Source organism: Rhea americana, unplaced genomic scaffold, assembly GCF_003343005.1.
Source record: "Rhea americana isolate MKP2758 unplaced genomic scaffold, rheAme1 scaffold_221, whole genome shotgun sequence".
NCBI lineage: Eukaryota > Metazoa > Chordata > Aves > Rheiformes > Rheidae > Rhea > Rhea americana.
In genome coordinates, this window is record NW_028186333.1 from 771,952 (window position 1) to 798,730 (window position 26,779).

At 35.9% G+C, this 26,779-nt stretch overlaps 2 protein-coding genes across 18 annotated transcripts in view; one reads left to right on the forward strand and one right to left on the reverse strand.

Moving 5' to 3' along the window:
• The window catches only part of PCM1 (pericentriolar material 1), a 43,817-nt gene extending 43,567 nt beyond the window's left edge, over positions 1-250 (reverse strand). For 6 of the 12 annotated variants that reach the window (XM_085305488.1, XM_085305492.1, XM_085305487.1 and 3 more), the window contains exon 1: positions 88-249. The gene's annotated coding sequence lies outside the window, so the exon portion shown is untranslated. Of the gene's footprint in view, positions 1-87 lie in introns of all 12 variants that reach the window. The other 6 variants (XM_085305493.1, XM_085305496.1, XM_085305494.1 and 3 more) reach the window with 4 other exon arrangements.
• A 149-nt stretch (positions 251-399) lies between these two features.
• Positions 400-26,779, forward strand: part of FGL1 (fibrinogen like 1) — a 36,410-nt gene continuing 10,030 nt past the window's right edge. Inside the window, exons 1-6 of one of the 6 annotated variants that reach the window (XM_085305499.1) lie at positions 400-426; positions 2,649-3,352; positions 3,935-4,048; positions 16,541-16,616; positions 21,736-21,916; positions 26,421-26,580. In XM_085305499.1, the coding sequence (XP_085161625.1) occupies positions 16,551-16,616; positions 21,736-21,916; positions 26,421-26,580 (407 nt within the window). In that variant the 5' untranslated portion in view covers positions 400-426; positions 2,649-3,352; positions 3,935-4,048; positions 16,541-16,550. Of the gene's footprint in view, positions 427-2,610; positions 3,353-3,934; positions 4,049-9,666; positions 9,709-10,594; positions 10,851-16,540; positions 16,617-21,735; positions 21,917-26,420; positions 26,581-26,779 lie in introns of those variants that run through there. The other 5 variants (XM_085305497.1, XM_085305502.1, XM_085305501.1 and 2 more) reach the window with 5 other exon arrangements.

Here is a 26,779-nt window from a genome sequence, read left to right on the forward strand (position 1 = left end):
TTCTCCGCCCGCGGGGCGCGGGCCGCCCGGCCGAGCGCTTCGCCTCCCGGCGGCGGCCTGGCTCCGCGGAGCAGCGCCGGGACTCACCACCCCGCCGCAACRGCCGCCACCGCCGCCATCTTGGCTGCCGCTCCGGCCGGGGCTGCGGGAGGCGGGCCGCGGCGGACGGATACACACCGTAACCTAGTAACCTCCGCCCGCAATGCCCTTCCGCGCCGCGCAGGCGCCGTCCGCGCGGGGCCACGTGACGGCAGGGCGGGGGCCGGGGCTCTTCCCGCGCTTCTGCGCGCCTCAGCGTGGCGGGGCCGCGGAGCGGGAACGCCGCGCGCCGCCGCAGACCCCGAGGGCAGCCGAGACTCCAAATCCCAGTATGCACCGCTCCCCCTTTCTGCGTGGAGCGGTGCATGCTGGGATCCTGGAGGTGTAGTGAGTTGCGGCGGGCGCGGGAGGCGGGAGGCAGTCTACACTGATGGAGTCTGCGAAGGGCTTTACACCTGGCTGAAATGCTGGAAAAGCCGTGAGGTCATGTACAACGGCGGATGGGGATCAGAGCCCGTCTTTATTTAGAGCACTAGCTGCTGGCGGAGTTTCGTTTCTGCCTGCGGTTATGTTATCTCCTGGGCGCAGCTGAAGATACAGGATCCTTCGGGTCTGTTCGGGCAGTTTCCCTGCTTTTTTTTTCTGTACTGGCACTGTTTGTGCTTAGCTACTGGCTTCAGGACTTGGAGCTTAGGAATCTAGACTTTTTAAWTTTTTTTTCCTATGAAAAAGATCAGACATTTTAAAACATAGTTGTTTCTTATCTGTGGGTAGTATTTGTGGGTGATTTATTGTTACATGCTGGTCACCCACTTGTTCAGACCGATAACCTTGTAGCTTAGAGCAGAAGGTCTTTCTATTAGTGCTCAGATGACTAGACTGTATATGATGTATATCAGATGACTAGTATATGTATATATACTCATGGCTCTCCATTTCTTTTCTAATTAAGGTTGTGTCACTTATATTTCATTCATTAGGGGATCTCATTGTCAGAACAACAGAAACAAGCTAACATTTTCAGGATTTATATTACRCTGAGCTGAGGCAGAAGCTTTTGATATTTTCATATGTTCATCCTGGGTTGGATATGTTCTGCTGATCCTACATAAAAATATAGTTTGAACCCTCCACGCTATTATCGATACCCATTTAATTTGCTCTAGCAAAAAAATAAATGTTGTGAGTCATTTCGAATGATGCATTCATCCATCTGTATTTGAAGAGAGGGAGAGTCAAAATTGTTCAGAAAACAAGCCCACTGTGGGCTACGTGAGTGTATTTCCATAACTGAAACCATTTTGAAAAGAACCTGCAAGAATCTGTATGGAAATTCAGTATGTAATGAATAGATATTATTCATCTGTGTTACAATTCTGCAGCTAATAGTTAATTTATTAGACTTTTTTAAATGATCCTTTTAAGTAATGTCTTTTTCTCTTGGCCTCAAATACTATGGCCTCAGATACTATGTCTGCATATCCAGCAGTGTATTTGCAATGCTGCTGTTGGCAAGATGCTTCATATTATCATAGTGCCGTACCTCCCACTACACAGCAGATGGAGGCAGAATTTAAGAAAAGTAATGCCTCAATACAATTACTTTGTTGTTGCTATTGCAGTTTATTCTTAAAAAATCATTTCTTGCAAAAAAAAAGATTTTTTGTACATGAAAATTTGGAACACTGTTAAGGAAAAGCAATAAATTAAATAGATTTCAGTATAATGTCTTAGGAGCAATTTCTTTACTGTATTCTCTTATGTGTCATGGTTGTGTATTTTCTCTTCTTTACCACAGGGTGTCATATACTGGCAGTAACTCTCTCCTAGTAGTTTGAAGCATTGTTATTCTGATTCTTGCTTAACATTTCATAGAATCATAGAATGGTAAGGCTGGAAGGGACCTCTGGAGATCATGTAGTCCAGCCCTCAGCATAGCCCATACGGGGATTGAACCCATGACCTTGGCATTAGCAGCACCATGCTCTAACCAACTGAGCTAAACCCATTTGCAGGATGACTTTTTTTTTTTTTTTCCTTTTCATTTTTCTATCTCATCTGTATTTGGCTGCAAATGTATTTTTAAAAAACAAAAAAAAGTGCGCCAAAGAAAATAACTACTACTAGCTCCTCAAAGGTGTTTTTTCGTTGTGGGGTTGGGAACTACACAGGGGTAAAATAAGCATGAAAGAACCTTAGAGTGCACTGCAAAAAGCATTATTTTCCTGAATGTGGTTCTCTGCTATTACATAGATCAGAATTTTGGAATGACTCTGTGAGCCAGACCAAATATGGGTTAAAGAATGCCTTGTCAATAAACATATATTTTTGGGAGAATTCCTAGATCAACACTAAGGAGCCTCTATACTCTCAGTAACTATTGACCAAGATTTGGTCTTTGTCAATATTTTGTTGGATAATTCCTACTTCAAAGGTCTCTGTTATAAGTGCTACCATCAGCAGACATGCTAATGAATGCACACTCACAGAAACTGAATGGATTACCTTTGAGACAGCCAAATTTAATTAGGATTGAAAGCTATGTCAGAGGCATGTCATAATTTTTCTTTGTACATCTGTTAATCAAGAATTTTATTTTATTGTTCTAGGGAATAATAAAAGGGAAGTGAAAGAAAGCAAGCAAAATATCAGAGCATGAGGACTACGGACAATAACAAATAAGGGATAAGAGTTTAACTGAGATTGAAGAGGCAAAGGAGGAGTTCAAGAGAGTGGTAATTTAAAGGTCCTGAAACAAAGGCAGTGATAAACAGGGCATACAGTTCAAATAATCATTGTTCTTTTTTTTTTTTTTTTTTTTTTTGATTTAGTCACACTCAAGTAGGTTTTTGCTGAAAAAATTAAACTGGCCAAAAATGATTAGTCTACCAAAATATGGCTACAAAGTGCCTGTTAGGCTACAATGTTAAAGCTAGATTTTCTTCCTTGTCATAACATTAGATTGAAAAGATGCCTTCCTCTGAAGGCAGTAGCAAAGAGCTTTGAGTTGATTTGTGTGTTTGTCTACCTAGCCCTGTTTGGTCTAATAATAAATTACATGTGTAGTGCTGAGGCATAGGTATTTAAAATCCCAAAGTCAAGCATTAAGCTAGTCAAGCCTCAGCCAATTTACTACAGTGAAGAAGAAAGCAATTCTTGGTAATCCCCTCAAACATAATAGCCATCTTTAGCAATGAAAGAAAGAAGAGTAAATGGAAGATAGGTGTTAGCTAACCTGGTCATACACTGGAAGAGCATCTGAATCTCTGCTGAGAAATTGCCATGATCCCGGCTGGAAAGCTTTCCTAAGTCTGTAAGTGTGGGGAAAGTAATCCTCTTGATACTGCTGTTGTCACCTATATGTAATATTTGCTGTTAAACACACTCCAAGTATTGTACATTCTGGTAAAAAAGTAGTGGCTCGTATCAAACCCTTTAGTAGTGAAAAATGATGGGGTGGATGTAGGAAGGAAATTCTCCATGAGGTATTTAGAATAATTTAGAATAATCAGGAAACAAAATCCCCCTCAACTCTGAGGCATGGGCAGTTTGGGTTTATAAAACATATTCATTTCACAAAATCGAAACAGTGGGAGCTCCACTATTGTTCTGCTTAAAAGTTCTATGTCTCCCTATGCCTGTAATATTCTCATTGTCCCCTTCTAAGTCAGGATCCATTAGAGCCTATTTTGAAAACCATTTTAAAGGAGGCCTCTACAGCAAAAAAGTTAATGAGGTCACAAGTACTACTTTATTCTTAACTTCAGATCCAGTTTCACAAACAACCTAGAAAAGTAGTGCTTAATCTGGATGTCTCTGCTTGTTTGTTGCTTAGTTCAACATTGTGTTTGATACACTGTACTCTTAGCTATCTGGTCTTTTTTTTTCTTTCCAGTCCAGTAACATCTTCAGTTTATTGCTTTTGTTTCCAAGAAAAAACAAAATACTTTAGTTCTTCTGAAATGACAGATTTGAGTTAAACGAGCATATTTGCAGATTCGTCAGAAAAGTGAGTAGAATCAGCATTTAATTATATTTTTTTTCAATTTTACAAGTAAATAAATTATTTTATTTTTTTGTTATCCTTGACTATGAATCTGGAGAATGAAAGATATTGTGCCACCATTTGAGATTCCATCCTAAGAGGAAGGGGTTGTAGGTACTTTGCACTTTTTTCTCCAGTGATTGGAAAATGAAAAAAAATACCTGATAGCAATCATTTCTGCACAATCATAATAATGGTTTTTCTTCACATTATGGCTTTGATTTTGTTTAAAACATAAGCATTAGAATAGTTAGCACATAAAAATTACAGTGAATTTTTTGAAATTCATCTATTTTTTTCCATATGTGTTCATGCTTTTAAAATTGAAGCAATCTGGTGAAATTGTAGATCATTTTATATGCACTATAGACTCCAATAGTCAACATCTGATCCAGAAGAATAGAACTTTCCTAATGATTACGTGACCTTATGGTCACAACCTAGTATGTGTTGATTTTCTGTAGCAAAAGATGTTATGATTAATCCTTTAGCAACACAGTTAATTAATTTTATGATGTGATACTGCATTTCATCCTCTGGCAATAAAAGGTGCTGCATTGAATCCATTGTATTTATACTGATGAAACACAAAGTCTAAATAGTACTATGCAAACAGCTCACTAAAATTCACTTTTTAGAAATAAAGCATCAGATGAAATTTTGCATGTTGTTTGACTTAACATTCCCATCTTTTATTCATATCTTACTTGCCAGAATTGTCAAAGAACTCAAACATCAGGTATTTGCAAAATTAGTTTGTCAGTTACATTTTTCAGAAAGAGATTTTAGGTGTAACCAGCAGTAGACAAAGCATGATAACACAGGTTCTGATTTTGAGGCACATGTTTGTTTTTCTGAAGTAGATCTTACAAATGTACGTGTACTTTCAGTTAAAGTATGATGACCTGCTACATCCAATGACTATTCAAGGATTTAAATTACAGTAATTTTGAAGTGTTTTGAATAATTTTATAATCTAAATCTTTCTGTCACATTTCTAATAAAATAACTTTTGTGATTCTGTTTTTGCTAATGACAAAAGGATAGTAGTAGAAATTTGATTCTAAGTGATTTACTTTGTGTCACTGGTTAGGGGTGGTAGAGGTGGACAGCAATACTAAAATTATATATATCTAGGAAGAGAGACTAGTTGGTGTACCTTTACAGAGAGATGACTTATTTTTTGCAAAGTAGAATATGAGACGGATGTTTTTGGAAAAAACTAAAGAAAAGCTGAGGTCAACAGGAAGTTCCATAAATAGAGGCAGTAAGGAGAAGGCAGGATAAGTAAGCTGCTGCGGCAAGTAAGGCAGAGGATTATGAACTGTGTTTTCTTCTAGACTCTGGCTATGGGATCTTGAACAAATCAGTTACCTTTGCCGCGTGCTTTTCTGCACAACAGAGCTTAATTCATGTTTGTTATGATCTTGGGTTAATGAATAGGAGACAAACATCAATAATGGTACATATTATTATAAATTGTTCTAAATTACTCTAGGCCTTCACCCAGACTACYGTTTTTCTATCTTCCACAGAGGAGTTCTGTACAGATACAGACATTTGTTATATCTTAAACTTCCATGATTTGCTCCATCTGCGTTAGTATTACTGTCTTTGCTACTGTGTGTTGCAAAAGATGGGACTACTCATTTTATATTTTTAATCAGAATTGGGGGATGAATGGAAGAGAGATATGCCACATTTGGAATGTGATAAAACAGTGTGTAAGTATTGAAATTGCTGGTATTTTCATCCATGTTAATTAATGTTTGTTACAGATTTCTGTATCATACCTCTTAATTATATATTTGGTCTTAGCATACCACACAAAAACAAAGTGAATTATTTAAAGCCTGGATTTTAYTGTTACAGCTCTGTATCTTAGAGCAATACATCTTCGAACAATATGTTAAAAGGATCATGTTCATTCATTCTGTCATTTCAGAATAAATAGGAAGTCCTTTTCTGCTAGTCACTTGGCATTGTCAGGGAATTACATTTATTGTCCTAACATTTAGAGTTCATTATGTGATTATGCAGGTTTTAGAGAGCACAAGAATTATTATTTAGCTTACAGGCTGCAGTTATAGACCACAATCACTCTGTGTCATTATGTGCAATGGGTTTGTAGCAAGTGAAGTCTTTGTAAGTTTACAGRTGTGCTTTTGTATTCTTGATCCAGTTTGTTTCTTACCACTGCCTTMAATAGGATTACGGTAAATCAWTATCAGAAATTTTGAAGATAGCATCTTAAAAGAAGAAAGAACTTTAAAATATTCTGTTTTTTCTTATTTGTCAAAAATGAGAAAAGTATTGGCACATATTAATCTAACTTGCTTAACACTGAAAAATAAAATACTCTTAATAATTTCCATGAGAGCAATTGTTAGCTGTAATGCATGAACAAGTGCACAGAGTGAGTTACAGCAATGTAAAAGCAAACAGAGAAATGGAACTTAATGGTGCAAATGTGCTAAGGATTGATAAGTGCATCTGGTAATTTTGTTATTACATTGCACTCAGCTTGTGGAGTGATGCAATATAATGATTATAACTGGCTGACAGATGATTACAGTGCCAAAGAAATCCATATTTGCAGAGGTTAGGAGTTGGTCTTTTTTTAGTGGCAAACAAATGCATTGTTGTTTCTTGTCATTTGTCTGTCATCCATYTTCTCACTATTTTCAATTGTTTTCATAATTTAAACAGGACATATTCAATTCTACTCTAAATTGAAGATAAAATTTTAAAGTCTGAATTGTTTATGCATTAGTATTTTCCCTATAAGCGGCCGTTAATCAAAAAACTGTTATTTTTTACTGCAGACTGATAGAAAGGGATGTAATTTGAATAATATTTTRTCATATTAAAGAAAAACCCAAAGAAGAAAAGACAGAACTGCTGTTCCAAAACCACAAGACTCAATAGTCTTCTTAAGGAACAAATTGATAGCACGGATTGCTTAGCTCTTTCATTAGTAGATTTCAAAGCATTTATTAAAGCAATTAATACAATCACCCTCATATTATCTAATGGAAAGTGTAAAAAGCTGACCAATTRCATTCCTTAATGGAATAAGCAAGTGAAACAATAATGGCCACTATCTACTTGAAAGAAGTAAACTAAAGTGGCCTGGAGCCTGTGTTGGGTCATGTAGGCTAAAGTAGCTTTCCTGAAGTCTGAGATGATGTCCTGAGTCTGATATTACCTCATGGAACTATGCGTGCCAGTGTAATGAAAGAAGCAGAGTCCTACAGAGAGGCAGAAAATTATCTGCAGAATAACCCTGAGAAAATGGTAAGAGAGCTTTGGGTACAGTGCTGAGGAACTAGAGAATTGCAACAGTGAACAATAATACTGCTATTGATTTCCTTTTTGCTCAGCAAAACACCATGTGCTTTCCTRTGAATAACCAGAATTGCATCGAGGAGGTYCATCATCAACATCTCATTAACTGGAGGAATTTGTACCATTAAGGCTGATTTGTACCATCAAGAATTTACTTTGGCTTGATCTTGCTTTGTAGCTATTTCAGTACTTCGGTGCAAGCCTCATGTATAAAGGAGACAAACCAGGTCTTTACTTGGTTTGCAGTCATTTAATTAAATTGAACTCCTGTTAAACTGGTACAGATTATTCCAAATAAATCCTGAAAGGCAAATGGCTTTAGAGAGAGAGCTTTGAGAATCTATTAACACTGAAATAAGTACAACAAACTCTGCTTTCTTATGTGTGCCTTCAAATTATTAACTATATTTAACTTTCAAAAACTTAGTGGAGGAATTTTTTTTACAGTAGTCCAGGTTGTTAGCTAAATCCCATGTCATTTTTCGATCACTTTACTCTCTTGAGTGTATGGGCTATCTCTTAAGCAAATACAGTAAAAGTGAGTTGTTGAACAATCTATCTCCACTCAAGCTGACAGAGTTGTACTTGCTTTCATCAGTAGTCTCCCCTGTGAAGTTGGAAGCCTTTTAACATGTCAGTCAGCTATGCAAACACCCATAGCATATGTCTGTGAATCTCTTAGGCAATTATTTGTGGAATACACTTACAATGTGAAGATACAATATTATTTTGGTAACTGGCACATTGTCAGTTATGATAACTACTTGACCAGATTTTCCTGTAAACATACCAGGTAGTTTTTAAGTCAGTCTATATAAAATTCTACACATCATTTTGGAAAGGAAGATACCTTTAAAAACATGGACATACAGAGATTTTAGGTCAACATGAGGAAAGCATAAATCTGAGGTTGGCTTATCTTTGATTACATCTCTGTTCTATCTGGTTTCATACTCGGAAAAAAACTTGATGAATAAGTTATGAAACCAAGCAACATTTTCCTTTTAAAGACATGGTCTTTTTATTGTTGTTACTTGTTTAGCATATGTGAAAGACTGATTAATTATTCTTTGTGCTGAATACATATTTTAAAATGTGATTTCAGCCAATTCTAAAAAAGAATAGAGTCCATTACATGTTTTCTATTTATCCTTAGCATTCCACAAACTAAAACAATGCAGAGAAGTGTGTAAACAAATTAATTCATAACAGATGGAATGAAAGTACATTTTGGCAAGCATAGATTTACCATTTCATCRTTATACAATCTTTGATCCTTCCGTATTTCTGGTAGAAGATGATTTAAAATTTTCCTGGACATGAATTATACGCACATGAAAAGATAAAGCTTCACATTTTATGAATGATGCTTGATACCTGTGTTGCAGCTTATCAGGGAAAATCTCCTGATAGTTCAGTGTACCATTAAAGCTTTTTTTTTTGTGCTTGCAACTTTCTTTGCCTAAAAGATAATATTAGGAACACATTAAATTGTGTTTACTAAATTTTCCAAGTTTTTAAATGTCTGTCAGATAAAATATCCTAGGAGACACTCAGCTGAAAGTGCCAAAGAGAACAAAGATCATTGCTTTCTGTTGTTAATTGTTTCTTTTAAACATCCACAGGAGACATAAGATGGATTTAATGCTATTGACTGATCTTGCCTTGTTTATGGAAAGTTGTAAACAGGTATTTGGTTTAGTGTGGAAGTGAGGAACAGCACTTTATTCTTTATACATAGTTTTGTCAAAAGGGATGAGAGTAATTAATGATCCTTGCCATATTTTGCTTCACTTCTGTGCAAACTCTCTCAGGAGTAGTGAATATGAGCAAGGTGGTCTCTCTAAGGTCTTTAGCTGGCTGTATTGATGTCTATGGAATTTGCCAGTTTTCAGTGTTCAATGCATCCAGTAGTATGAGAAAGTGCTTTAAGACCTTTCTCTCTTCCTTTTGTGCTTATGTGGCTTCTATTTGTATACTCTTTGAAGATCTTATATTTGATGTGTATTCTTGCAAAATCATTGTAATGATGTATAAGCTATAGACATCTTGAATAACACAGACCTCTGACTTTGTAATTCTTGCTCTGCGTTTAGTAATATTTATTTGAAAATCTATTTAATCTTCCTTTAAATACATCAGTTGTTTGGAAATCTGCTTGTAACATTTAATAAGATGTTTAAACAGTTAGTTAATCTGAGTTTAAAATGCTAGTTCTTTTTCCTACTTTCTAGATTCAGATTTCACCTACTGGGTCACAGTATACCTGCATAAAGGTAAGAGTTATCCTATTAATAGGTATCTCTTTCCTTATGAACATCATCAACCATAGTAGATTTCTCTGTAAAAATAACTTGTTGAAAATGCCTTTGAATAATTCATGATGTTGGTGACTCATGAGAAAATTATTGTAATTTTTAAGTATTTTAAATTAAAATTTTGAAGTTAGCTAGTTGGTCTTAAGTAATTAGTATAGAGAAAGACTGCCATGCAAAAGATTCCAAATAGGACTCCAAAAATCAATCAAAGAAGTGTTCATCAAATATTTGTCTTTAAAATGGGTTGACAGTGTGAATATTTGTATTTGTGGTATTTAAAACTTTTTATTGCTTTTTTTTCAATATTTCCTTAGAGTTCTCTTCTTTCAGAAGCATTCCTGTAAGCATACTCATTTTTGAACTGTTTGAAGAGCCAACATAGGAAGAGGGCAAACAATCTAAACAAATTAGACTTAATTCTTTGATGTATTAATCTGGCTCTAAAAAACTTATATATAAAATAAATTTGTCTAACCAAATCACTGAGATTATGTGCTTCTGGGTGCCTTCCAATKTAGCTAAAATGTACTGGCTTACATCAAACAGGATTCTTTGCTCTTTTTTCCTATTCCCTTTGGCTTTGTCTATGCTACTATATCTGTTATTTTGTATTTTTCTTCTTATTCTGTTGGCTCTAATATGTAACTTCTAGTGTATTGTGTGAATGTGTTTCATTTCTAAATTGTTTGAGTCTATTAGGTTTTCCATATACATGTGAAGCCTAACAGATTTAGGCTCTGATTCAAGAAAGCAGTGATGTATATAGCTGAATGCTGTGCTGAAGGCAATTTCTTGGGTCACAGCAGTGAAAGAGAATGGATGATCCTTTATTATTTTTGGTCTATTTTTGTTTCAGAAGTGCTGTGTTAGACAAAGAATTACCATCTTCTCCTTCTTATGTTGTAATTTCAAGTCTTGATAAGTGCAACTCCTTAGTAACATTCCTGCCCACTGACTCATAGCAGATGTAAGCCTCAACACTACAGAATTTAATAGCAAAAACAATCACAGTCTGGGAAGGGCTCTGGAATTCTTTGCATCAGCTTAAGAAGATTTAACAACTTTGAATTCTGTCCAGAGGGTAAAGGTAAACATTGAAGGTACCTATGAGGGAGGAAGAAGGAATTTGGGGTAATTTCTAAAGTACTGGGTTAAAAACAATGTATAACAGTTTTGAAGCCCACAGGACTGGTACAGTKTTATGCTGTGATCTATGAATGTTGCTCAAGCAGGATCGAGCTATTCTGCTGTCTGTTAATAAACCTCAAATCTGTATTTTCGGAATCTGTAATACTGTGTGGCTTTATGAACAAGGCTGCTCTTGAGGCCTAAAAGTGGATCAAATCTTGAATGACTGTTTGTTATTCAGAAGAGGAAACTGGATGTTGATTTATGTAATATCTAATGAAAACAACACAAAGTTTGTGCATGAATGTGATCATTAAAACCTGTTTGAATTTTAAGAAAGCAAATAGGGAAAAAAATTCTATGCAAGTCATTAGCTGGCCTTTTGGCAGACAAATTCTCTAACTTTTATTGTTATTGTATATATTAGCACTGCAATTCTTATTGCCACTTTACAAACAGAAATCAACATCTGAATTCCATCTGATTTGCTGTCTCCAGAATTCAAGAACAAGAAAACAGGCTGAGAGTTCAATATTGTCATAGCATAGAGTTTTTCTAATATCATCAAGTCTGTTTAGTAGCTTGTTATTGAAGGACTGAAAAAACACGACATTTAGGAGAAATTTGAACTCTGGATTATCTGAGCAGCCTGTAAAGAAATCCCAGGCACAAAYAGGATACAAAAGAAAAGTGTTCAAAGGTGTATTTCTAGAATTTCAATTAAGTAGCTATGGAAGAAATCTTTTCTGCACAACAATACAAATACACATTCCAAGTGTAATCTTTAAATTGTATATAAGTAACCTCATATGGATAAAGTTTCCAAGTGTTGTGAGAGYTGCCCATAAACCTCAATATTGCTAAAATAAAAGGTAATTCTTTTTCAGCTGTTAAGGGCTTATACCTTCAACTCAAAAATGCTACACTGGTTTTATCAATTTAAAATGATGTGCAATAATCAGTCTATAAGTCTGTTTTCTGAGATTAAGATTTTTATGGGAAGAGAAATCCCCAGTACAAGCTTGCTTTCTTTATTGGCAAACATTGGTATTACAMGAAAAGTCTTGGAAGTGTGTCAGCACGTACTATCTCTTTGGATCTGCTAGTATCAGCAACACAAAAATATTTGCTAAGTTACGTATTTGTTTTCATCCGTGACATGGACGGAGATTTTTTATTCTGGGGGAAAWATTTTGGAATGAAGAATGTTTTTACTTCAGTACATGTGAATGTTTATCAGCAGTTGTAGTCTCTCCCTTCACTTTTAATTATTTTACCCTGCAAGTACATTTCTGAATAATACATTTTAAGTAGCTATAGGACAACTAGGGTAGATATTTAAACAAGTGGAGAAATCAGTTGGAGAAATGAGTTTCAAAGCAGTCTTCCAAGACTGAGATTTTGAGCTTTGCTTGAACAGAGCTGTAACTTTACATATTGCGTATTAGAAAGGATGGATATACGCCTTCAAAGAACTGTTACTAAAACAAATTTGTTTGAAACTTTCTGTAGAAACATGGAAAACTAAGGAATCGGTTATCAGCATTAATTCCAAGACTGACTGTTGATTTAGTTAGTGTATGTAAAGCACTTTGAACATCTTTGGGGCCTGATCCCATCATATGAAAATCTTCCACCTTTTAAATCACTTAGTTTTGATTACTCAGTGAAAAAACTATTGCCAAATCTCATGTGACTGGAACTGTGGGATCAGATAAGCTACAGGAATTTATACCTGCTGAGAAACCTGCTCAGAGATATAGGTGATTAGACATTTTGCACAGCAAAATTGTGAAGGGACACAGATTGGCTTCCAAAGCCTTTATTTGTTCTCTTTTAGCAGAATTATGTTCGAGCAGTCACGCTTTGGCCACAACTACAATTTAATATTATTAACCAGATGTCACTAAATCCACTGATCTCAGCATGCTCCCATATGACAACACTCAAGTTTTTGCTGTCCTGTGAGAACTCACACGCCAGAAGGGCTCGCTGGAGTCCTGCCCTTTGCAGAATCAGTGCTGCTCACTGTCTTCTGCCCTTCTTGTTTTTTCTGCTGGGCAGGAATAGATGCAGGGAAACATGGTTATGTCAGCCATTTCCTGTCACAGCTTGCGTTTTCATGCATCTTCCTAATCTTCAGCTTTTTGCCCTTTTTTTGGAACAACAGCACAAAGACTTGGCTCTCACAGACACTTGTTCATACTTGAGGCCCTCCCTGCAGGTTTTCCGTGTGTACTCTCCATTTTAACATCTCTTCTTTTTCTGAACGATAAGTCCGTCAAATGGAGCTCTCTGTTGTTCCCTCCTAATACTCCCTTAATTCTTTTATTATCATAGTCAGCTTAAACATATCTGGAGCGATGTATTTAAAACAYCACATTCAGAACTTTATTTATGAGAGTATTCCTACATTTTAGCATGTTCTCTGAACATATCCAAGTTCAATGCTAAAGCTGATATAGACAAACTTGTCTTCCAATTGCAGCCCTCATGAAATTCCCTCTAAGAGGAATATGCTTTAGACAGAGGCATCCTTGAATAAAAAGGTGACTCCATTTGAAGATGACAAACCAAATCAACTGCACAAACTCTACGCTCCTCAGCATTTCATTCCTTTTCTGTAGCTTTCTTGCCATAGCTCACACATGCTGTAAGAGACATGGTCTGACTTGATTGTATCTGGTAGTCTTCTATTTTTTTTGATTAACACAAACTATTCTTAACACTATGTAAGATGTACCTGATGATAGTCTCTTTAAAAAATAAAATCATTATAGCTGTACAGTCCTTTAAGACTGATGCTGTATTCAAGCATTCACAATTAGCAGAATCATGATAGAACTGTGCAAATATTAAAACTAATGAGAGTGAGGACAGTGTGTTTTAGAATGAAAATAACACAAAATTAAGCAGAGTGGTTTAATATGGATCTTCTGATAAAAGAAATGCAGTCTTTTCTCTCCTAGAAAAACACCCGTAGGCCGTGCATGGAGTAGGGACTGAGATTATCAGAGAGAAAAGGTCATTTGCAGGCTGCCCAGATAACTAATGACTCTGCAGTCACTCTTTTCCCACAATAGACAGAATGTCACTGCCACAGGTGGCAACAGCTGCTTTCAAAATAGTAGTGGCTGTAACAGCCATAATTGCCACTATAATATGCATATTTTTCATCATGACTCAAAACCTGAAATGTAGTGCTAGGCAATTTTTGCAGATACATTTTTTTTAAACCTGAAATATATAGGATTTCACTACTTTAAGAATAGAACTTGTCACATTTAAGAACAATAAAGTTTCTAATTGAAATAACATAGTATCTATTCACTTAACTTGAAGAACAACTTACAGGCATGATTCAGAAGTTTTATGGCATAGAAATAACTTAGCCTAAATTTTTCAGGTCACACTTTCTACTCAAGAAATATGTAAAAATAATTTATAATGGATTCTTCTGAAATCCTTAAATAGATACCAGCTTGTTCTAGTGCTTAGCAGGTTAGTGGTAGATGTTGCATACGTGCAAATTGCTTTAAAATCTTTTTCAGGTAGCTGTAAGCTGAGTCAGTGGGGCCAAACAGAGCTCTCAACATCATGTGTATCAATCCAGTGCCAGATGTGGTACAATAAAGATTCATACAGATGTATTTGGGTCTCATAACTCTTCCTGGAAACTTCTGGGCAGTACTACRTACCAATGTGCACAAAAGCCTGATGCTTCCTGGAAGGGTAAATTTTATTTCACATTTACTRCACATTTACTCTGCAGTAGCTTTTCATGTGCGTTGTAGAAACATGAGACTTCTGGACATCGAATAGGGTTGATCAGAGCTACTTAAAAAAATCAAGTATGTGGGAGCTCTAAGCAAAGCTATTGAATCTTCCTAATCATTTAGGACATATAACAAAAATCAAGTATGTAGGAACCACAGGGTACAARTTTCAGGGAGTTGAGAGAAGAAAAATTCTAGGAGCTGTTCATAGGCGGGGAGCGACAAGAGCTTTTCAGGTCCTCATGCAACTGCAGGATGCACCTGGCCTTACGGTGCAGCTGGATCTTAGAGCTGCCTTCCTAAAGTCAGTCTCTGCTGACAACTCATTTCCCCTTCCATTGACTTTTTGCACTGAATCTTCTATTTCTGCAAGGTGGGTTTGGTTGCCTCTTTAGCTTTGCTTGCCACCCCGAATGGTTATACTTCATAAGTATTTGTTTCGGCAACATGACTTATCTGTAAACTTTTCACAAGAGAATTGGATGCTTGGTGTTGATTGGAATATACACAAATTTTACTTCCAGATATTGTAGATAACTTGAGAAATCTCTGTTAAACAACATAGCCACAGAACAAAACAAGTTTTAAGACTGCTTAAAGAAACTTCATTTCATCTCACAGCCCTCCCAAGAGATGTATGTTTTGCTTACCATTTGGCAAAAATCCCTCTGGTGATCAAACTCAGAACTAAAAATAGAAGTTGTTGTTTTCYTGCATAGAATAGTTGTACTTCTAAAAATCATCCTAAGTGTTTTATAGGTAGGGGATGAAAAACTGAAATTTGCCAGGACTGCAATTTCTATTCTTGCAAGAAGTTTTCAGAGACAGGGTGACAATGAACCTTGATTTGCCTGATTTTACGAGAACTTAAAGAACATACTTCACACAGCCACCATCGTTATCTTTATACAGTAAAAAGCGCAGTCTGCTCTGTTCCACTGGAAATTTTTATTAATTTCTATAGAGACTGAGTGTAATTCTCCATAAAGGTGRTGATTTAATAAATACATGCTAAGGTTACTTTTCTGAAATGAAATCATTAATCCTTGTGTGTCCTATATTTTGTCTAACCAGAAATGTATTTGGGTTTAACATGTAATTAACTGATTTAGTTCTATCAGTAGAAAAAGCAGGGAGGACACATATTTTGGTTTAAGCAGGAGTTCGCATACGTACACTAAATCAAAATAGTTTAAATAAGAAAAGGAAACATTCCTCATTTGATAGATTGCAGTGGTTTAACTAGTCAGTAAGAAATTGGCTTCTTGAAGGTAAAGAGATTTAGAATGCTATGGGTCATACAGTACAAAATATGCACAGCCAGCTATAGTCAGATGTCATCCTTGTTGCCATTAGAATAAAAGCTGAATGTCACGCAATAACTGCTGAGCACTTTTTCCAAAATTACTCTATGACAGAAAAAAGATTGTATCCATGCTCTCCTGGCACACATAAGTCATAAGGTACTTGCTTCAGTTCAAGGACAACTATCCAAACTCAGATTTTAATTACTTGAATGTAACAGAAAGCTTTCTGCCAACTTTTAAGGACTCGCAAGGAATATTGTTCTGCTTTTCAGAGCATTTTGAAAGAGTATTTTGGTTTTATAATAGATTGTGTGATTTTGTGATTTCAAATGACTGTCCTAAAACTCATGGAGAGTCTAGTCTTCATGGAGAAGTAGTCCATAAAAATAGAGTTTGGTTTTACTGGATTTTGGAATTTTGCTTGATCAAACATAGTAACAAAGCCTAATATACACTATATCTACAATATATAGGGACATAACTATATGTTAAGTAGATTTTTTCAAATAACATTTTGAACATGTCAGATGTAAAAACTTAATGTTTAGCTAATATTTTATCTGTTACTCTACTTCACAGTTTCTAAAGAATGAAGATTTTGATATTGATCGATTTTATCCTTGCAGCTAGCTTGATGGATGGCATTGGCAGCTCTGTAAGTTCTGCTAATTAGGTCTGTATATAGAGTTTCTTCTAAATATTAATACTTGTGCTTACAGTGCTTACAGCTTGATAGGACTACAGACTCTTTGAGGGAAAAGATTAGAGTTCAGAATAAATCTGAAAAACTGAGGAGATTTGCTAGGCATGAAGAGATGGCCAGTGGAGATGRATTTCTGATAAGAAAGAACTCACTGGGCAATAGTGTTGAAGAAAGTAATCAAAGCTCAGTGGATCAGATGTCAAATATGAGGCAATTGGATATCTTTGCAAAAAAGGTATCATGGGATGCATTACCAGGAATATTTACAAAARACATGTAAGGTAATTATACTATCATTCAGTATTAATGATAACTCAGAATAACACGTTTAGGTTTGAGCACCATACTTGAGCAAAACCCAAGAATTCCTAAAGTGTAACTAGCCTGGTGGCTGCAACAGTAATATTTCTGGTTATTCACACACAGGAGGAAGAATGTCTCCAGCCTTTGCTTCATCATCAGTTTGCCTCTTTCTCTCAAACAAGACTCACAGCTTCATGTTCTCACTTGTTTACATTTCGTTATCTTACTATAATCCACACTGACAATGATTGCAGTTCCTTGACTTCCAGTTCCCAAATTATTATTCTACGTTTCCTACCTCTCCAAAAAAAACCCCACACTCGTGCACACACTTATTCCATCACTTAAAATACTTCTAATCTCACCAGTCCTGTACTGCCTGTCTTGGCTCTCTTTCTTCCTAATCTGATTGTGTATGCACATTAATTGCAGCAGCTGGGTTAAATATGGGACCACACGTCCAGGAGCAGAGCTGTCAGCAACTGTTGGATAATTGCTTCTCAGTGTACAAAYACTTGCTTCAGTAATGCAGACATAACAGGTTATTTTTAGTCTGGTTTCTATCAGCGGGTACTACTGTCCACTGGAGACAGTCACGATCAAAATCACGTTTTTTGATTATTACAGCATCGTTAGAGTTTTACTTTGATCCATATCTAAGAAAAGGAATAGCAATATCTTATACATGCTAATTCTTACATTATATCCCTAGGATATACTTTGCTACCATATTACTCCACCTGTGCACTTGGTTAACTCCAGTGATTTTAATAGAGGTATCCTGTGAAAATGTGGCGTAATATTTGAAAAGAGCAGTCCTGTAACCTGCAGATCTATAAGCCACACTGATCCACCTTAAAGTTAAGCAGCTATCTTGTAACTGTCCCATGGGAAAAATAGGTTTGGAATTCCAGATATGATAATTGTGTGGTTGCTGTTCAGCAGGAAAGCATTATGGGACTTGTCTGGAGTTCACGGAAAGAGATGTCAATGAGGAGGCTAGAATTGGGAGAGAAAGAGCAAAATATGAGAGACACTATATAGGTCATTTTCAAACCTTTGTTTTTGCTCAGACATTTCTTTCATATGCTACAATTATTCAGTATGAATTTCTTGATTATCACYTGGTATTACCAGCATTGTGATCTTAAATCCTCTTCAAGAGGAAATGTTTATGTAATGTAGATATGTTACTGTTCCGACTATAATGAGTACACGCTCTGTAAAGAAGAGAATAAGTTCATTGCCTTTCATTTTTGTGAAATCAGTTTTTATGTAAACAAAAAGAAAACATTAAATGCAAAGTTAAGAATAATATTTCAGACTGGTAGTATTTAGTTTTGATTCAGAGGTGTGGACCTTTTGTGGTAGTATATGAAATAGTGTCATACTGACTGTATGTATCAAATTTTCTTAGGTATACTGTAAGATTTCTTGTGAAATTTATTTTTTTACTATATAATTTAGTCACAGTAGGAGAATGGCTCTTATCAGTATAAATAGGTGCAGTATTAGACCTAAGTTTTCACTAGATATGAAAAAAAATWAAAAACATTTTGTTGCCTGTAGCTCCCTGTCCTCAAAAGCAGACTCCTACTCTTTCCAGAAGCTAAAGTAGCTCTTCATGTCTTCATGCCTCATACATGTTAAAGAGACCACCTACTGGAAGTCCAGCCTGTGAAACTGAAGGGGCCTTGCTTTACCGGCCAGCGTTTCCCAGGATCGCTGGAAGTCTTTCTTATAGTTGAACGTCACCCTGTTATCCAAGTTTGGGAGTACTGACATAAGACTGATACGGTCTAAACTCCTCAGTAAAACAGATGTTGCTGTAAAACTGAAGAAAGTGTCATTCTAACTCCTTTATCACTCTTAACTCATTATGATTAGAATTAATATTTGATCTGACTGATAACATGGGTGGGTTYTCTGACAAATTTACTTCTGTAATTAGCATTAGCTCATCTGGGTGAGCCTACTTTACTTTTTTAAATCAATCTTTCCCAACCTACTATACAGCTCTCCAGTTCTCCCTCATTCTCTCTATGCACTCAGGATTAGCCCTGAGAATTTGCAGAGAGCTGACAAGAAGCCTCTTCTGAACTTCCAAATTTAGCTCAGTTTTTGTGAAGGGATAATATGAAGCTGCAGAGACATGCTGAGATAGCTATCCTGGAAAGACTGTGTAATAGCACAGCCTTCTTTTATAATATGCAACGTCACACATTAGTCAGTGCTTATGGCTCTGGCAGACAACATTAGTCTGAGCCATTGTCACAAGTATGTCTCTGTATGTACATATATTTCTTTAAGTTCTTTCTTCTCTCATTTCCTGAATTTCCTTCAGGAAATTTCTTCCTCATTTTCTTCTTTCCTAGAAAAGAAGGCGCTTATGCTAGGGATCTTCTGTAGTTAACAACAACTGAAAAAGATTTGCAAGGGAGTATTCTTAAATAAGATGGGACTCTAGGGATATTAGGTCATTGACAGTTTTCTTCGTCTTTCAAAAGAATCGTAGGGTTTGGCCAACCTGCCTCTCATTTTACTGCTCCTCCTTGTGGTCAGACATCTTTAATAGCTTCTCAGGAGCCAGGAACAAGCAGACAATTGGAGTTTGCAGATGAATCTGTGTGTGATAAATCTGGTGTCAGAGCTGCCTGACCTGGGCAACCCAGCCCCATAGAGGCAGCTGAACTTTCTCCTCAGGAGCAGGTCGCTGACAAACTGCCTAATCCAGCCACATGTATTCCCCAATTTTTTTGACCCCAGCATGTGTATTAAATTGCATGAATTAAAGCAAGCATTTGATACACTACAGTAATACTTAGAACAATGACTTACAACCAGGATTGTTCTGCCAAGTCAGCGTGCCTGGTCAGCAAATTTGTTTTCAACATGGCTAAATATCTAAGTCAAATGGAACATGATGGATAAAAAACATCTTATAAGTGTATTCCATGCATTCTTTCATTTTCAGACATTCTCTTGAAACTTCTCTAGTTCATCACTACCTATTCATTGYAAGTTAATTGCATCTTCTATAATGAAAAGCAAGGGGGCTTGGACTCCTGCAACAATTAGTTCTACTAGAAGTAACAGGACATAGTTGTGACAGTTTATGTGGGTGTTTCTTGACTGTAATAGACATTCCTCTCCTTTTTAACTAGAACCACAGATTAATTATGGGAAAAAAATCACATCTGCTAGACTGAGAAAGTGTTGATTCTTAGTTGTACTGTTACTTTAATTCATCACAAAGTCTGTCCTTGGAGTTATGTTGACATTATTGATGACAGCGATTCACCATCAGCAAGAATCATGTTTGTGCTGCATAGAAATGTACAGAATGGAATCTGCTTTTTTTGGACGGAATTTAAAAATCCATTGTGGCAAGAAAGTGATTTTGGTGGGAGCTTGCATGGTAAATAAATGAAGTCTAAGCCTGATTGTCCTCTTAGGGATACAAGTGGAAGTATACTGATTCCACTGAAGCTGTRCATCAATATGCTGCTTTAGATCTCTCTAAAGTTCATTCAGTAGGATAGGGCAATGTTCTAAGATATCAGCTCTCAGCTCTTCTATATATAGGCAACAAATGTTACAGGTCTGCATCCTTAGGTCATGTAAATAAYGTGGCCCTACAAATGAGGTTTAACTAATTTATAATTACTGCATATTTGGTCTTGCATGTCAGAGTTCCAAAAAATCACCATCCGATTTTGCTTTTACAGCACTAATTGTGCTCTCATGCAAGCACTGTAGCTGCTGAACTTTGTTTGCACAGATAAAATGATACTGATTAAAAACCTAATGTCACATTTGTAAGATGTATCTCAAAACCTAATGTCACATTTGTAAGATGTATCTTAAAACCCTGAGGGCTTTCCCCCCATCTTGAAATCAAGTATGTTTAATACATATTTGAAACTGTACAGGCTGTTTTACTTTAAGCTCCTTAGATTAGATTGTGTTCACTTTGGTTATTTTACCATAGCCATTAATCYAAAAAGAACTATTTGTTCCTTTGTGTACATGCAGCATGCCAGGATTTTTTATTACACTTCTCTTGCATCGTGCATTAATTATTTGTAACAGAGTGAAGCGAGTGCAAAGTATCATCATACCAGAATACCACRTTTCTCACCCACTCTGCATGGCAAAATTAGTGTTCAAGTTCCAGCACAATACCATCTTTAAGTTTTTGTTTTTTATTTTTCATGAATATTTGCAGCCTTTTAGGAWCTAGTTATTTTGACATGCCAAAAATGAGTTTTAAGCTTTACAGTATTTATGCTGAGAATGTTAAGATTCTTATCATAAGAAGCCTGTAATCTAAAAGCATTTGAAAAATGAACACTAGAGTTGAACAAGTATCAGTGTGGACTATATTTCTTTAAAACTCAGGAAATTTTAGAACCTTCACAATGTTAATTGTCTGCCACTGGATGGTAAATCTCTGTCCATGATGAGGCGATAAAGAACCTATGTGATAGGATCTATTCCATAGTGTTTTTCCCCAGAGTCCCTTAGAGTCCCTTCTGGATGTTTACAGTGAGAGCTTGTAGTTTAGCCACTAMAGAGAAGATTTCTTCACAAAGCAGGTATACTGTGGATTCTCTAATTTTAAATAGAGATAGCAATTGAGGTGGGAATCAACATAAATAGGGAATTGTGACAGAAATGTTTTAGTCGTTAAATTTTATTCATATTAATTTTTTGGTCACAGACAAAAATCTGTTGATTCTATAATATGGTGTATTTTCCTCTGTAGGATCTACAGAACTGTTTTCAAGAGCAGATACGACTTCAAGCCCAGGTGAGACTTCTGGAACATCGTGTGAAACAGCAGCAGTTGAAAATTATACAGCTTTTAGAGAAGAAAGAGATTCAGTACAATRACAGAGGAGATGAAAACAGTGTCATTGACTTGGGAGGAAAAAGACTGTATTCAGGTTAGAAATGAACTCATTCTTTTCATTTCCATTCATTGTAATGATACTCAGAAGCTATAACACAATTAGGCCTATTGACATTGTTTTAAAAGCTCATAGAAAATTGTTTGTTTAAAACACAGTGTTCAGCTGTTACTCTGTTGCAGGGTAAAACTGCTCAACTCACGCGGTATAAATCAAATCAGGATCAAAGASGTTTATTCATTTATTAATGGCACATAATTAAATATCAGTCAATGAACAATAAATTCAGAATCAGTATCAGCAATACAACAGATAAAACACAATRCTGGACATTTACAAAATATTAATAAACAGTCACAAATTTCTAAACACCCTTCTGTAACTAATCTCAGAAAGTTCTAATCCTACATACAAACATTTACAGGGTTACATACGCAACACATATCCCCTCTCAGAGGAAGCGTGGGTTACAAGCACACACACCTTCTTTTGAGAGTGTGGGTTCCCCCTACTTCCATGCACCTGCTAGAGGAGATTATGGGTGCTATAGCTTAGTGTGTACCCATTGCTGCTCCCTAAATCTGCTAATCCATATGCTGATGAGAAAGCATCCTACAAGTTCACATGCAAACACTTAAGATGTGGGACCCTGCTTGTTGCATATTTTCAGTGCACTAGCTGAAGAGCAAGCTGCTCATGGGGTTTGGCAGGAAGGATGCTCCATTAGGTCTAGACAGAGGTCTTGATGTGTGACTGCTAGTGGTGTCAAACCTGGTTTGACTGCTGCTCTTTTACCAAGAACTCTTGCAATCACAAATTTTCATGTTTTTTTACACCTCTTTTCAAACTGATTTCTCCTTTCCTCAGAAATCTCTTGGTAATTCCCTGGTTACCTTTTAATCTGGCTGATAACTAGCTTAAGAAAACATCATCATTGTTAATTGCTGATTTAGCTTTGTCAGTTTAGGGGCAACCATCCTCTCAGAAAAGATAATTTCAGATGTTGTATTCACATACTGTGCACTCACATTCCTGTCTTATTAGCAGATGATATCTCACTCAAAATACTGTGCAAATACCTCARCAGGTGTGATAGCTCAAAATTAGACTATGCTTGCTACAAAGACTATGTCTTTGAAGTGGTCTGGAAAATCCAAGTGGAGTAGAATWTGGTAAAATGCTTTGCTTTCGATTTTTTWATTTTAAACAAGATATCATAACATAAACATGTTACACAGAAGCATTCCTTCTGCATTCCTTGTTTGGTAGTTTCTGGCTAGATTTTAARGTCATGTTTTTGGCTGATAAGGCCTCAAAGGATTTGGGGGAATTAGCTAGCTTCCAGTCTTCTCCATCTCAGTTGCAAGCAGTAGTAATGTTCAAACTGATGTTYTTCCCAGTATAAAAGAGAACTGTTTATAAGAATACTATAAATAAAAACCAATATCTAACCATAAGATGTTAGTACAGATAATAATACGAAAAAGAATAGTAATCGAGAGTTCTAGTAGCCTTTTCCTCATAAGAGGAAACTTGTTTCAGACTAAAATGGTTATGGGGAAAAATGTGTTTTTTATGGTTTGSCACAATGAAAGAACTGGCTTCTATTACAAAAAGGTAAATCATACTAAAGAATTATCAGATATAGAGCACCTATTGGAATCCTCAAGCTTTGAAGTATTCCCATCTAAGAAATTTCTAATGTATTCTTAATAATCTACCAAATGAAATATTATAAACTGTTGCTGTGATGGAGAATATATTGGGCCTATTAACTCTTGGAGTTACCTTCAGAATCATTTAGCCTAATATGACTAAAAATATGATAAAGCAGCTGAACAAAATGACTAAGAAGGCCTCAGATAAAGCAGAGGATTTTAAATGCAATACCATAAACCTGCTGTGAGCTTTCAACAGAAACATTTTGAAAGCTGCCATGGTTAAAGATTTGTAGGAGTAAAATATATACAGTGTACACTTACTAATTGTTCAACTTTTTAAGAAGCTTACCTGCYGAATGTTGGCTGTATATGACACAGTCTTATGTCAAACAGCTAGTAGTTCAAGGGATATTTAAATATCTTAGATTGTCCATTTTATCACCAATAAAGATATTCTTCTGTCATAATATTACTTTTATTCCTTTAATACTGGAATATAATGTTTTATAGAAGTTAGCTCAATATGAAAGTTTGAACCTAGCTTGAAAGCTGGAACTGGATTCCACTGCACAATAGTTTAAGGAAAGAATTTTAGTAATTCTTTGAAAGACAACAAAGGAATATGTTAGGAATGTAAAGAAGGAATACGTTAGAGACTTTATTGCACAAGGGACAGCACTGTCCCAACACATACTAGGTTCGCTGTATTCTGCTAATTAAGTAGCTCTTGTGAAATATGATGTCTCYGCATAATAGGAAAGATAATGACAGGCATCAAATCTAACAGTTGCCACTTCCAAAATACTCAACAACTAAACGTAAAGTTGGGTTTGCCTGGCACACATATTCCGCTTAATATAACTGTAAAGTCCCCGAGGCACCCATATTTACACATATAAACATAGCTTATATTATCTGCATCTAATTTTAATAATACTCTTACTGTTGCAACATTTTGACTGAGTTTGGTTCAACTTAGGACATAAGAGTTTCTAAAATACTGTATTTGAATTGTTTTTATATTCTCACCAGCATTTTGGTGGTGATCTGGTCCCTCTGCAATGAAAGAGGGCTAAGTGTGTTTGCTCAAAGGAGCTGGAGTGAGGCCTAAACTTTTTAAAAATATTATAAAACACCATCTAATCCAATAGCTGGATTGAAAATATAGCTTACGGGTCTGACTTATTCTTGGAGGTTTGTGTCAGTTTCTAGCTGTCCAGTGCTAGAGAGTCTAAACTTTTAAAATTTTGAATCATATTGTTTCAATTTACTTGTTGTGTTTATGCTTCTGGAATAAATCACAACATATAACAAGACATCACATATAATAAAGCATCATTAAAATAGAATTAAAAGCAGTTGTGAGTCTGACTTTTAAGTTATATTTATAGTTTATTTATGTATTCACTGTCCTGGAAAACTCTTCTTTATTATTATGGCTGATTCACTCATTACTGAAAAAGATTATTAAAACCACACTTGGCTGAAAGGTCTTTGTCCTTTCTTTGCCAGCTGCTTGTGCCTAAGTTTATTTTTCAAATGTGGTTCTAAATGACAGAGTTGAGTTGTTGTTTCTGCTGTGTTTTTTGTTTTTTTTTTTTTTTGAGGTTCCATTATTTGTATCAATTTCATAGAAAATGTTTTTCCCTGCTGCTATTGTGCTATTTCATTTCATCTTCCCCTGCTGTAGCATTTTAATGTCAACAGAGCTGGATGATTTGGGATTAGATAGTAAGGGAGGAATGCCACAGTATGGACACTTGCCTAAAATTAGAATATGTTTAAGTATTTTGCTAACCTCCTAAGCAAATTGTGGCCACAAGAAAAGCTATTTTCTATAAGCCAGTCAAGCATTCTCTACAAAGACAGCTTAGCTGTTTGTTATTTAAATCACTTTTTCTACTATAGTTGTTTCAAATCCTGGCATAGCTATTTGTTTTCAGTATAAACTGTTTATTTTCTCTGTCTAATCTTCACTGAGGCTTTCACTGAGGTGAAATAAAATAGTTCAGGAAGTTCCAAACTGGCCTGGAAGTTCAGCCAACACATTCATAAAGGTTTCAGGGAAAATCTTACAATTACTCAGTCCTACCTTTGCCAGGAAAAACAGAAATGTTGAAAATTATACATCTTTCCTGTATGACTGCTTGATGGTAGATTACATATAAACAAAGAATTCCTTTCATTTCTTAGTTAACTCCTAGGGGAAAAAGATTATACAATTACATTGCTGTTCACAAGCTCTGAATTTTTTCTTTGATCTAAATGATGATTAGTCATTAACACTATTGTAGACAGACTGAAAGAGTATCAAGTCAAAAGATAATATTTTGAACATAAATTGCACGTTTTGGAGGGGCAGTCTTCTATTTATATTTGCTTCTACTTGGTACAAGGGACAGCAATTGTTTCCTTTTTCTAACTTTGGTGATTCCGTTCTCGTTTGTGGTAGTTCTTCTGTGAGCTGCTGGGCATAGAAGTCCACAGAGTTTTTAAAAAAGTTCTGGGTGTTTCATATGTACAGAAGCTATATGTTATCGTAACAGGATTCTAATGTGGATTGTACCACTGTAAATTAGAAGCGACTCCCTCTGAACTAGGGGAATTATTTTGCAAGTCTAAATGAAAACAGAAATAATACTATTTAAAAGTGGAAAAAGATTCTTTTAAACAAATTTCAAAATAATTACAGCTCAATAAAGTTTTAAAGCAATAGAAATACAAGAGAATGATGAAAAGTCATAAAAGTACATTTGCAGAAGTATTTCCTTTTATTAGTCTGGTTCATATGTGACTGTTATATGACATGACATGATTTCTGTTATTGCCAGTAAGTATGGGACTAAGAGAACTGTGTCCAATGAATGTTTTGTGAACAGATTGTGCAGAAATCTACAATGATGGACATAAGCGAAGTGGATTTTATAAGATGAAACCTGTCCAGAGTCCTAATGAATTCCTTGCCTTCTGTGATATGTCTGAAGGGGGTGGCTGGACCGTTTTTCAGAGACGTTCGGATGGCAGCCAGAATTTTGATAGGTAGGTACTAGGCTCGGTCAGTAAAATAGAGAACAATGTAGACAAACTTGAAACTAGCTGGAGCTAAATTAAATATTAACGTTAGAATTATATGAGTAAGTTATTATCTCAGATAAACGGTTACTCTGTAGTAATCCAGACTGTATCAATTCTGGCTCTGTCAAAGACTGCCTGTATGATCTCGTAAGTCTCGTAAGTC